The 14154-nt window shown below is 43.4% G+C and overlaps 1 protein-coding gene across 1 annotated transcript in view; it reads right to left on the bottom strand.

The window, feature by feature from the left end:
* The window catches only part of CCDC170 (coiled-coil domain containing 170), a 67571-nt gene that overhangs the window by 20868 nt on the left and 32549 nt on the right, over nt 1-14154 (bottom strand). The window contains exon 8 of the mRNA XM_054976315.1: nt 4240-4557. Within this exon, the coding sequence (XP_054832290.1) occupies nt 4240-4557 (318 nt within the window). The remainder of the gene's footprint in view (nt 1-4239; nt 4558-14154) is intronic.

Genomic DNA, 14154 nt, shown 5'->3' with positions numbered 1-14154 from the left:
AAAACTGAAGGAAATTCTGCATGGTTGAAAAAGCCAACTCAAAACTGCATCTAGAAAAATGTAGAATAAGCGCATGCAGAAAATTCAAAGAACCATTGAAAACATTTCATTAAAATCTGAAGGGGGAATTAAATGTGCGGAATTCAGAAGAAAACCCAAAGCAATAGAGTCAGAACTGATGAAAATTGCCCATGCAGAAAAGGCCTCAGATTGAGATTATGGCAAACTAAGAAATATTGAATCAAAGTATCAGAACAACAAAATGATTCCTCTATAATTCATACAGAATATCAGTATACAATTATATACAATCTTTAATAAAATTCCAATACTAAATACGGGGTCTTGATTTCTCCTCAACAAGATGTCCGCTCCAGTCATTCATTTCAGTCTCACATTGGTCGTGCCACAGCTTTAAGAATCAACAGCAGCATTTCAAACACCTGGGCTGCAGTGAGAATTGCTGCCATCTTGTCCCCCCACCCCCCAGTCCTTTCTACCTCTTGAAGCTGCAGTGGAGAACAGATAATATTGACAGTCTACGCTTAGAGCAATGGTAAAGAAGTCCCAACACATATGAATGTCACCTGCTGCCATGGTTTCTTAGAAGCCATTTCCAGGAGAGGGACAAAATTGCCAACTTTTGGAAGGCACAAATATAGCAAAGGATGGGATCCAACCCAGGACCTACCCTAGATAAATCAGCCTAGATCTTCTCTCAGAAGCGACATAAGTGATATTGGTGAAGTTGCTGGTTTAAAAAAAAAATCTCCAGCCACTGCAAGAGTGGCAGTGGGCAACAGAGCTTGCAAATGGGAAGTCTCCCACCACAGCTGGAAGCTTGGCAAACCTGATCTACCCACCCAGAGGCAGAAGCAGTGGGGTAAAGCTCAATGGAGTCAATGGTCATATGCCCATGGAGGATCAGAGATGTCAAAAGGTAGAGTGAAGTGATAAAAAGGTGGAAGCAAGGAAAAGAGCCAATGGAAATTCTACTTCATCTAAGGTGCTGAGCCTTCTCCTTTGCTGAGGGAAAGGGAGTAGAGACTGTGAACAAGAAAAGCTACAGTATTTAAAGAAGCTGCTTTTGAGGCACAGAAATGCCTCTGCAGAAAATGAAAGTTAAAATTAGTTACAGTCCTAGTGCTACAAAGGTCTTAAAGGCACATTGACCAGTTGCAACCAACAGGTGGGATATTGGGGATAGAGGAGAAGGCTGAATAGTTCATTGTAACTGGAAGAGCCATCAGTGAAAGGGAAGCATGAGTCATCTTGCAGATCCATAAAAATGAAAATCAAGATATACATTTCTTAAATAAATGCAAATAAACAAACACCTTAATTATGAGAATTACCTTGCTCTGTTAGCATGCACCGTTGATGTAAAAATTAGGTATATTACTTGGGCAATTAAAGCTTTAATAATTTAGGTATTCAGTATGTGCATTGAATTACAGATGAACTAATAAGGAAGAACAGCTAGTGGTAAAATAATGTCTACACTTATGTGAAATTTTAAAATACAGTAACAAAGGCAACAAAAGCTGTAAAGATCAGTAAACAGTGAGCCCCAGCATCAAAAAATGAGTCATAGAAGAGATGTAATATAACTCACTCAATGAAATTCAGCACTGCAATTAATTATCTCTTGTCTTACAATTGCCCTCAGAGATTTCCCACTGGTAATAAATTGCACTGACAAAGGAAATTTTACCATCAAAACAAGCAATTTTCTTCCATTATTGAATTCCAGTGTAGTGAAATTGCAACAGAAGGTCAGCAGCTGTGTACAATGCACAAACAGAACGAGACACTCCTAAGAAAACTCCCCTCCTGGGTTTTAATTCTTAAGGATCATCCAACAGATTTTTGAAATTATATATAATTTGCCTGTTTTATCTAAAGTTTTGCTTATTAAACTTTCAAGAAAAGAGGGGAGGGTTGTTGTTGCTGCTGGGTTTTTGTTTTGCTTTTCACTCTGAAAGTTTTGACACCAAGTATGGAATTAATTTTGGTTATTAAAGAGGCTTTAAAAAACAATTTTAAAAAACCAAAGAAAAAGCTTTGTAATGGGAAGTGCCAGGTACCTGAAATCTAGCAAGGATTTGTCGTACACCAAGAAACCTTGTGTGAAACTATAAAGATTTAACACTGTAATTCATGCAGGTACGTTCTGAGTGTCTATAAACTAAATACACAGTTACAAAGAAAAGTTGTATATTAAATCCTTCAGCCTTACAACTTGCATACCAAACCTATCATGTAAGTGTGAGGCCAGAGGAGAGGGTTTTGGGGTGTGTGAAAACCATGACGCTGCCTAAATATTTAAAGGTGGACCTGCTATCCAGAAAAAGAGTCCAAAACTCAATATTTTTATGACTAAGAAAACATACCACTAGTAATTCACGCAGGTTAACAAAGCAGACTTCTCTCTACTATGCCACCACTATTTCCGTATGCATCCTTTCTAGCCACACTATGACTACTTGTATGCAACCCTGTCACTTTCTCCACATCATATATTTAGATTTCCTTCCTTGCAAGAGAAAATTACAGGCTCCCTAATGTCAGGGAAATGGAGTTTGCACCATTACACATCAACAGACCACTGGGCACCAATGCACCTCCTGGTAAGTAGAGTAAGGCTTGAGGTTGTCAGGAATTGGAAGAGTGCTGATGAAACAGACTGAATTTTTCACAGTTCCCTTGCATTAATAATTCCCTGTAAATGGAAACTAGCATAGCATGTGAAGGGCTAAGCTAAAACCTTTTCCTTGGATATGCAAATTCTTAATTTGCTAGAACGTTTTACATAGAGGAGCATGCAAAATGTGGCCCTCACCAGAACTTATAACAATGAAAGCCCTTTTGGACATGACACACCAAAGAGACCACCTCCTTTCCATGTCTTATGAAGACAATCAAGAACACGCTATTGCTATAAATGTGGCAATGTAGGTGGCTAGGCAATCATGTTATGACTAGTAGAGGAAAATAAAGGATTCACAGTGTATTTGTCTTACATAAAGGAAAGGAAAAGTCTGAGATTTACAATGCAGTGCTAAACAGGTTCAAATGTTTTAGCAGCTGTGTAGCTAATTCCTAAACTCTCTTCTCTGAGGTCACATGGGTAGGGAAACATTTGACTCTTCATCATCAAATTCACCTGGGAAATAGTGACACACTCTACTTTATGAAGTGATGAGAAAAGATGCTGAAACTAAAGATAAGGGCCCATTTCGCATGGCACATTTTAAGCCAGCCATGCTGAGCGTTCATGCCAATCAGTGCTGAAATGGCTTGGGGTCCCAAGATTCTGCACTGCATGACCTCAAGGCAGTTTGGTGTCCGCTGACAAGTTGAGATGTGTCTGGAGCAGCATTTTAATTGCTTGTGTTGTAACTTTGCAGTGTTGGAATCCATCCCCCCCCCTTTCCCTGTATTTGCTGATTGGGCTCTCATGTGCCCAATGGAGAGGCCATTGGTGGCAGAGTTCTGGAGGGAAACATGTACTTTACATGCTTGTTCCACCCTCATTTTTTTTAAAGCCAAGCCAGGAAAAAGTTAAAATGCTGCTGCTTCATTCCATCCAAGGTGCCCTATGCAAAACGCCAGGAGGGAGAGAGGAAAAAGCAGCTATTTAACCCTTTCCCAGCTTTTACAACAAACTGGGGAAAAGCAGCAACGTTAGGACTTGTTCCTGGCTTTGGAAAAAAATAAGAGAATGTGTGCATACCCGGGAGGAATGAAGCGAATAGAGAAGCAGTCTTATGACCCTTACCTTGCTTTACTAATAAAAGTGGCAAAACGGAGTTCAGAGAGCTGAGGAGGGTGGGAGTGGTTACCGGTGGACAGACCCATCAGCTCCTGGGGAAAAGGTAGTGATGAGCACAAGAAGCAGAACAGAAATTTTTGATTCTGCATGGACATAACACACCCCAGCAGCGACTGGGCAGCAGCTTAAAAAAAAATCGCTGAATGTGCACAGGGGTGGAAAGGGGGCGGGGGGGAGATGGACAAAAACAATTTCTGCTTCCCACGACTCCCTTGCATGTGTGGAACTCTGGAGAACATGGGAAGCAAAGTGACCGTGTGGAAAACACCAAGGTTTTGGGGGGGCTGCTAAGGGCATATACACAAAGAGGCCACTGATGGTCTTAAGGTTTTTAATTCACATGTCGTAATAGAAAATTAAGCATGTTGAATACTTATAATAGACAATAATAGAGGTCCACATACTGTTTTTTTGCTCTCCTCTGCATGGCACATTTCACGAATTGTCTCCACAATGAACTCTTCAGATGGACTGACTGTGTTACATTTGCTCTGGAGTAGGGTAATGATTTTCTCTTTAAATGCATTGTGCAGATTTTTTCCTGCCCTAGCCTCCTCTATGCAGCTTTTCAGACTCTCTTCTTTTTTGTTAGAACATCTCTTTACGTAGCTCAGTTCTTCTTGTGAGACTTCCCAAGCCCTCTGGCATGCAGCCAGCCTCTCTTGGAGGCTTCTGACCTCCTTCTCCAGACTCTGCTTGGCTGTTGAAGTGCTGTTTAGATCCTAAAATATAAACCAAAGAAATAAAATTATTTACACTACATAAGACAGAAAATAGCAGCTGCTTCATAACATAAATCATTTGTGGGAAAAGTAGTGGAATCAGGAATGATTGCCAGTAGAACTGATATGGCTCATTATAGACCCACAGAAAGAATTTCTACTTTAACTAATGGGCCTACCTTAAACAGAGAGTTTGCATGCTCATGTCTTGTTTGTCAAGGGTAAGAAGCATAAAGCTTATCCTTTTTTAAAACATAGCTTCCCCACCAATTCTTTTCCCTCAGAACACCAGGTATTGTAGTGAATTGTCAACAGTGGCAGGACAGGTCAGCACTGACTTGGAAAGGGGTCTGAAGAACTTTTTTTTTTCATTTTTATTCAAGCTAAAATTTTAACAATCGATTAAACACATATACAATAATAAAGTACAATTTTAACAATCTATGTAGTTAACATATTTATACATTGATAGCATATGTATTACATCATTGTTTCATTTTACTTTTCCTTAAATGTATATGTTTCTTTAGCATTGTGAGGACAAAGTATTCGAAGCTTAAATAGTGGTATACTATTTGGTATAAATTTTATTGTTTCAAAGTTCTAGTTTCAGAAATGTCTTATATGACTTTATTGCACCTCGTGAGTCTTTCATAGCAAGGTAATCTATAAATGGCTGCCACTTGGGTCTGAAGAACTTTTGTGGCTGGCCCATTAGTGGATGGCTGATATTGCTATAGTGAAAATACTGGTAAATTTCATACAATTATACCATTCCTCCAAGCATTACAAGGTTCTTATATCTGTTTTTACTGCCATTAAAATCCCTCTGGGGAGCCCATAATTCAGTGCTGTGGATGATCTTCTGGTGAACTTTATGCTTTCAGCTTTTCTCCTGGCACACTCCACAGTACAAGCCCATCAGCTGCTCATCTACCTCACAGTTGTCCTCAGCCATTTCCAAACACATGCTCTTCAACTGGGCTTCCTCCATTGGGATGCATTACCTTCTACAAAGACCACTGCCTTCATTCCCCCCCCCCAAAAAAACCTTTGGCTTTCTTAATAACGTAACATAATAACATTCAATTTAGATACCCCCCTTCAGGACAACTTAATGCCCACTCAGAGCGGTTTACAAAGTATGTTATTAGTATCCCCACAACAACAATCACCCTGTGAGGTGGGTAGAGCTGAGAGAGCTCCAGAGGGCTGTGACTGATCCAAGGTCACCCAGCTGCCTTCAAGTGGAGGAGTGGGGAATCAAACCCGGCTCTCCAGATTAGAGATGGGCATGAACAGCAATACGAACAAAAAAAAGCCACGAACAGCCAAATTTGCTGTTCATGAACAAGCTGTTCATGAGGCCCCATTCTAAACGAACAGGTGGTCATTGCAAGCCTCCTTTGTTGCTGTTCATCAAGCCAGTCTGGCACCTGCAATCAATTCCCTTGGCAACTCAGGCAGGGATTGTCTGAACTCTGTCTTAACTCCTGCTGTTGCCCTGGAAACCCCAATCTAAGCCCAATTTAGCTTGATAGGCAGCTCTTCCTTTCAAGTGTGGAGCTCCAAATTGGTTACAACAAGGGAGCAAAGACCGGGGGGAGGGGGGCTCCCAGCTCTGACTTTGCAGACAGTGGAGAGACAGTTGCTGTTGGCATTTTGATAGAGTGCATTGGAGGCTGAATTTTCTTTGTGTGTGGTGGGATAGGGATCTAACTCTTCAAGTTCCAGGGCTGCTGCCAGGCTCTGGGCCAAGCTATTATTATTATTGATACCTTTCCTGCTGCCGGCTCAGGTAAGGTTTCTGGGAGTGGTGCGGTAGGGATCTACCCCTTCAAGTTCCAGGGCTGCTGCCAGGCTCTGGGGCCAAGCTATTATTTATTATTGGTACCTTTCCAGGTGCCTGCTCAGGTCAGATTTCTGGGAGTGGTGCAGTTGGGATCTTGACTTGGCTGATGGCTGGAGGAGAGCCTGCTGGCCCCATGAACAGCCAACCATGAACATGTTCGTGAACAGGGCCATGCTCGTGGTTGTTCATGAGTCCCTGTTCGTGGATGGCAACGAACATTATGTTCATTTTTTTTCCTGTTCATGCCCATCTCTACTCCAGATTAGAGTCTCACTGCTCTTAACCACTACACCAAATTGGCTCTCAGCAGTGCTATCTCTGGCTGTATTCTGGTTCAGTCACAGCAGCCCAAGGAAACATGATCCCACTGCTAACCCGTGTTGTAATGCTACCCACTTTTCTGAGCAGCAGAAAGTTCTAGAAGCAATGTACACTAGGGTTGGTTTCCTTTAGAAAGGAGAGCACTGGAAATTTATATTGTTTTGTAACATTTACAAATATTAAGTAGAGCACAGGTGGAAGCAGTGTATTTCCTACAGAACAGCATATCTGCTATATCAGATGCCCCGAAAGGAGATCCTGCATGCCCATAATGCTTCAAGCCAACTTACAGTACTCACGGTCTCTCTCATCTCTCTCTTCACTCTCTCATCTAACTATTCACTCTCTCTTGCTCATCCTCCCCAAAACAAACCAATTATGTGCCTCAGGCTTTAAGACTGAATGCACAGAGGCACTGCAGTTTACACACTCTGTTCTAAATGTTTAGGCCTCACTGACAGAAGTTGTTTACAAACTTCACTACTTCCAAAAACAAGAAGGCAAAGAAAAGATTTTGGTACCATTTAATTAAAGACTGATGAGAGTTAGTAAGTATCAAAATGGAAGCATTAAGTGTTTAGTGAGCATGAAAAGATTTTGACTAGGCATAATTTAATATCAGCAATTGCTATTAATCCTTTAGGTCACATAAAGTGCAAGCATTAGACAACCAGTCATATGTGCTCAGTGGGACTCTTTTGTTTTCTCCTGTTGACTTTGGCTCTGAATGCCAAATGGGAGCAGAACTTGTAGGGTCAAGTTTATTTCAGTAATTATTCCAATCCTAGATATAGATTTTTCTAAAAAGAAAGAACTCTGCTCAGTACATACACCACCGCTGAAATCTACTTTAATTGAAGATGTCACAGCCAGCAAAGCCTACCTTTCTGCCTCCTGGCATATTTCCATTGAATTTAATTTCTCTAGTTCTTTTCTTTAAAGATCTTAGCAGGGGGGAAAGGTATTCCCATGCCAAGGATTAAATTATGGCTATTACAGAAAATTAAGGAAACATTTACAAACTGCAGTATTATTTCAACAAGTGTTCTTTCCCCCAACACAGGTGCAGCACAGCTTACCAGCCTAGTAATAGCTGCTGGTGATCTCATTTGATGTTATTAAGATTTTAAAATGTAAATACAGTTCAAAGGAGCCCATTCTGAACCACAAAATTGGGCACAATAATTTAAAGAGAAGAATTATAATGCATTTTTTGTTTTAAAGCCAGCCATCTTTGTAAAAAAAAAAATCACCATTTATGAGTCATTGTCTGGTGACACCTGTGCTTCAGAAGTATGCATACAGTGTTTGCACAAAGCATAAAGAAGGAATATTTTGTTTTCAACAGATGTGGTTGCATAGTGATCTTTTTAATTATTGGAATACTAATGAAGGAGATTACAGGAAGTGGAAAGGACAACTGATTAAGGAGACTATTTGTAAAGCATGCAGGGACCAAGCATTTAGAAGACAAATTAAATAAAGCAATTATGACGAGTCGGAGTCAGGGGCTCTCTTTTCTCTCCCCTTGAAGACATCTCTTTGTCTTGTACTTGCTTTAGGAAGTACCACAGTTTAGAAGCCATAGGAAGATGAAAATGTGCTGGCAGCACTGCTAACTCCAGAACAGAAACAGTGACACGTCAGGCAGATTAGGCTTCACTGTCCAATATTTACTCTTTTTTTCCCATATAAAAGTAAGCATCAAAACAACATATAATAGAGCTTGAAAATCTGAATTCTGTATGAAAACAGCATTGCCTGGTAACAATAGCCAAGGGATCTTCTTTTTAAATTTTTTATAATTTTTATTTAGAAAAAGAGAGAGAAATAACAAGTGAAAGTGCATAGAACCATATACAAAATACATTAGACTACATCAGAAACCTTATACAAAATACAATAGGCTACATCTATTGCTATATGAGTATATGATCTGGGTATATGAGTATATAGTAATAGATTTGAGCTGCATGAAAGATATTCAGAATATGTAACATAACTAAACTGTCAGGCTCTGCCATGGCAGCGGCAGAGCTCTGGGCACGGGTATCCACGGTAGGGGCCTTGGGCATGAGCAGGCTTGGGATTGACCCCTGGATAATGGAAGGGGGGGGAATACATCACCCTTGCACCCTCTCAGCCACCTATGGACCTGTCCTTCGGTAGCCTCTGCTCTTCCTCCACTCTTGCCCTGTCCTTTGCCAAGTAAACTCCTTCTCCAACCACTCCTACACAATTCACCAATGGCTCCTATACTCTCCACCCCTTGGCTCCCAACTGAGCCTGCTTATATGGGGCTTCCTGCCCTGCTTTCCACCCTTCCTCCTGTGGGTTGATTGCTCCTGATCTGGGCCAGCTGAGGAGGCTTCCCGGTGTCTCTCCCTGCTCCGATCTCCTCGCTTCTTCCCCTGAGCTGGTTGCTCCTGATCTGGGCCAGCTGGGGAGGCTTCCGGTGTCTCTCCCCAGCTCCAGTTTTTCCCTTATTTCCTACTTGGAGGATGGGGCTGGCAGGGCCTTCCCAGGCAAGCTGGCTTATATGGGACTTCCTGCCCCGCTCTCCACCCTTCCTCCTGTGGGTTGATTGCTCCTGATATGGGCCAGCTGGGGAGGCTTCCAGGTGCCTCCCCCCAGCTCCAGTTTCTCCCTTTTCCCTTATTTCCTATTTGGAGGATGGGGCTGGCAGGGCCTTTCCAGGCAAGACAGCCTGGCAGCCATTTCTCCCTGGGTATCCTTTCAGCTAGGCAGATCCCCAGGTTAGGTGGCATTTCTGTGGTCCTGACACCCGGCTTGCCAGCCCCACCCAGTGTGTGCGCAGGGGCAGTGGTATCTCCGGCCTGTGTGTTTCGCCCCTCACTGCCTAGTGCCCGGGAAAGGGTCTGGGGTTTGTCTGTGGCTGCTCCTGGGTCTCGCAGAGTCCACTGGCTGCCTTCTTGCACATCTGGGGCTCCCCCAGGCACTGAAGTCCTGCCACTCGCTGCCCGCTGTGACGGTGGCTCACCTTTAGCAGGTGCCAGGTGTTGTGGCTGTGGTAAGTCCGAGGGGTACGGACAGCTCATCCCCAGACATAAAGATCATACTTTTACTCCTCTCCCTCACTTCTACTATAAAAAAGAAAAAAGAATGAACTATAATACTTCTAAATGTATCTGATAACCCATTTTTAGGGGTTTTTTGAGGGGGGATTCAGCACAGCTGGAAATTTAAACATTTTGTATTCAACATTATATTCTATCTTACAACTGTCACAAGGAATTTAGGCCAGCCGTAGGCAGCTGGTCTTGAAAAAAGAGTTGTTTGTTCAGTCTCTGTGTATCAGTAGAAAGAGGAGAGAGAAGGGGATCTGTTCCTGCTTTTGCTCTTGTTCCTGAATGCTACTGTAACCCCTGTGAGGTTAATTGGTTTAGCCCAGTGGGGTGGAGTCAGAAGCTAGAGGCAGGCTGCTGAGGAGGAGGCTGTTTGCTGGGGAGCTTAATAAATTATAAACTCTTATCACCTTGAATAAGGTAATCAAATGTTGTATGTAAAATATGATTTAAAGTGGTGTTTGTGTATTGTGTGTAGTTGGTGTTACTGGGGTTGTATTATTTTTGCAGGGCTATAATTCCCAACAAGAAGACGGAAGCCTGGGGTACAGCTGCTTCAAATGGATGAGAGAGGGCTCATCACTTCTTGGATGTTGAACTGTTTGCCTTTTCAAGGACATTGTTGATTTGGAGGGTTTTTTTGTATAGTTGCACTTAAGAGTTAATTTTTGTTAAAGTTGTATTTTATTAATTGTTAAAAAGTTTAAAAGGAAAAAAAGTTATTTCTTAAAATTTTGTGAAAGTTGCTTTCTAAGCCCCATAGAACCCATGAAAAGAGAAGTTACACTACATAACTGGTGGATTCCTGTGCTAGCAACCTTTGTGTTCTTGTTTTTGTGATCTCTGGACCTAAGAACTAAAGCTTCCTTTTGAACTCTGAAACTTGCTGAAGGTAACACCTGGAGCAAATTCAAGGACTTCTAGTGAATATAGCCTAGCTTAAATTGTCTGCTGCTGTTTTGTGCTTCTCCACATACTTCTATGTTTGTTTGCCTTTGCAGTTTTCTTTAATAAATTCCTTTTCTTAATTTAGGGGTGCCAGACCCCATACCCTGGCCCCATTTACCTGGCCAGCTGGTGGCGCAACCCTCTGTACGCGCTCCCCTGCGAAGGTGCACACTCCCGCGGATCGGACCCATTTTGAGGCACTGCGGAGCGCTCCTGCACTCCGCAGCACCTCAAAACAGCCCTGTTTTGGCCCGGATTGGGCCTATTTTGAGCCGCTGTGGAGCGCGGGAGCACTCCGGTGTGCCGCAGCCCCCCAAAACGTGCCCGATCCGCACCAAAACGGCCACGGATCAGGTGTGTTTTGGCGTGGATCAGGTCTGTTTTGGGATGCCATGGTGCGCAGGATGGTGCACAGGATGCCACAGCGGCTCAAAATGGGCCTAATCTGGGCCAAAACAGGGCCATTTTGAGGTGCTGCGGAGCGCAGGAACACTCCTGCCCTCCACAGCACCTCAAAATGGGCCCAATCCGTGGGCGCGTTTTGGGCCACTGTGGAGTGCAGGAGCATTCCTGTGCTCCACAGCAGCCCCCAACGTGAGCCCCTGTGGAGCGTGGGCACGCTGGGGGGCATGCGCAATGTGATGACGTCACTTCCCGGAAGTGACATCATCACACTTTGCAGGAGCGCCCTCGGAACAGAGGTAAGAGCCAGGCCCCAATCCCCGACTGGGAGATTGAGGGGGCCTGGCAACCCTATCTTAAATTGATGTGGAGTTATTGAGAATTGTGGCTTCAATCCAAATCTGATTCTTTGGCCATTTTGCCACATTTTGCCACATGCTAGTTTGTTCTGGACTCAACCTGTTGAGTGCATACCTTGCAGGGCTGGTATGCCTCTCTTATGCTCTCTTATGACCAGCAGAAGGTTTAGTTAAGAGAGGCTAGTGGTGGCTTTCTACCCTGGCAGTGAGGCTTCATTTGCCAGTCCTTTTGGAATTTTGCCTTTTGACATCAGCCGATGACCAACAGCCCCTCTGGGGCCCCATGCAGGGCTGCTGGAAACTACTACACTTGCACTCACACCTTCCACTGCCTGCTTTTGAGTGCTTTGTCACCTCTGTTCCCAGCTGCATATGCTTTCTAGTGCTGGTAGAGAAGGGCATATGGATGGTGCACAAAACTTCAGCATTCCTGGTGACTGTGGCAGTGGCACTCCTAGCTGCACCCACTGCCCTTGGGAAAATAATGCAGGCAGTGTGGGCAGCTGTGTCTGCAGGTGGTGGGAGAGCCCGTGAGTGGGGGCAAAGAAAGGATGCACAGGTAGCTGGGGGCATGTGGGTGGGAGGGCAAAAATGGGGAGCCTAGTAGTGGGCATGGGAGGGCTGAGCACTCTCTGCCCAGGGTCCCCAAAAACCTGGAATTGGCTCTGCTGTGAATAAGATCAAATAGACTGCTTACCTGTTAAAAAAAAGCAGAAATAATAACTTTAATAATAATAACATTCGATTTATATACCACCCTTCAGGACAACGTAATGCCCACTCAGAGCGGTTTACAAAGTATGTCATTATTATCCCCACAATAACAATCACCCTGTGAGGTGGGTGGGGCTGAGAGAGCTCCAGAGAGCTGGGACTAGCCCAAGGTCACCCAAGCGGCTTCAAGTGGAGGAGTGGGGAATCAAACCCGGCTCTCCAGATTAGAGTCCTGTGCTCTTAACCAGTACACCAAACTGTTGTACACAAAAAAGTAAAGTTCAAGAAGAGAGAAGGAATGACAGAACGTTTGGCAGGATTGCCATACAGCAAAGAAAATGCTAAAGAAAATACGGCACATGAAAATGTCTAGAATAGTGGGGGGGGGGGGGCGGCGGTTAGCATGATCTGTTTCCAATCACTGCAGATGGAGTGATAATCTGTCATTCACTGACTCCCTTCACATGTCCCTACAGCCATCCCACATATGTATGAATACCCCCAGCCACGTGAGACGGGCTGATCAAACAGTCCCAACCAATCCCCCTTTTAGTACTACCATTGGGTGGAAAAAGAGAATTGGTAGAGGTACTGCTACAGAGATATTGTTGAATTATCTTGTGGAAGTCTACACAGTTTATCCACCATGTGTTTAATGCTGCTGGTAAGCGGGTTTCTTTTGTGCTTCCATGCAGCATTATGAAGCATTTGTGTACCTCCTTGGGTTTTCTCAGCTTTTCTCTGATCATTTTCAAACTCACTTTTCTGCCAAGTTTTGGGAAAGTTTGCAGTAAAGTCTGGTTGGCAACCATGTTGGTGGGAAAGTTTGGATTTGCCCACCCACATGGCGGCCATTTTCCCTTACACTACCTCCACAGTGGCCATTTCTTCCCCCTGCTAACAGGCCCGGGGGGGGGGGGAATGCCTTTTAAAAATCAGCAATTGAACATCATTATATCTACATACGGTTACAATAAGTCTTAATAGATTAACAACAAGTGTTAACAGTAAGTCACTAGCCCCTTCTATTGAAGTGATACATTTTCTCTCTTTTATCTCTGCAAACCAAGTGTCTATAGACTTTTTTAAAAACAGAAACTGAGAATTCAGAAATCCTGTTACACTTATTGTTATAAGGGTACCAATACGATGATATTCAACTACCAATTTAAAACATAATTGAAATAGCTCCAGTGATCTGGTGGAGGGGAGATGATCACTGGGAGGAGGACTGGGTAGGGAAATCAGCCATGTGGTAGCCCCAGTGTTGCTGTACTATATTGGTAGCTGTCCTGGCAATAGGAACCATACAAATCATACAAGCCTGTGTGGAAACCATTGCATACTGACAGAGCTGGAAGGGATCTTACAGGCAGTCTAGTCCAGTTGCCTGCTCAATGCAGGAAATCCAAAGCTAGAGCATTCCTGACAGATGGCTGTCCAACTTTCTGCTTGAAAACTTCTGGCAAAAAAAGCCACTCAGTTATTTGAAAAGCACAGTCATGCTTCCCCTTAATCTTCTCTTCTTCAGGCTAAAATATACCCAAGTTCCTTTCAATCTTTTCTTGTAGAATGTGTTTTCCAAGCACCCAAACAACTTTGTGCCTTCCTCTGAATCCATTCTTGTTTGTCTGCATCTTTTTTAAAAGTGTAGCCTCCAGAACTAGACATAGTCCTCCAGTGACTATGCTAGTCTTATAGCCTCCTAATAGATGGTGGCTATGCCACTCATGCATAAATATCTCATGCATACTTCTGTGCTTCAAAGTCTATCCTGCTGGTTTTTATCTTTGGAGGCTGTCCATTCCTTCCATCCCATCAAAATTTACAGTGCAATCCTAAACAGAGTTACTCCAGTCTAAACTATTGACATCAATGTGCTTAGATTGGGCTAACTCTTCTTAGGACTGCACTG

This window comes from Eublepharis macularius, chromosome 1 (genome assembly GCF_028583425.1).
Source record: "Eublepharis macularius isolate TG4126 chromosome 1, MPM_Emac_v1.0, whole genome shotgun sequence".
Lineage (NCBI taxonomy): Eukaryota > Metazoa > Chordata > Lepidosauria > Squamata > Eublepharidae > Eublepharis > Eublepharis macularius.
The sequence above is the reverse complement of the archived record's forward strand: the minus strand, read 5'-3'. Positions and strand labels throughout refer to the sequence as shown.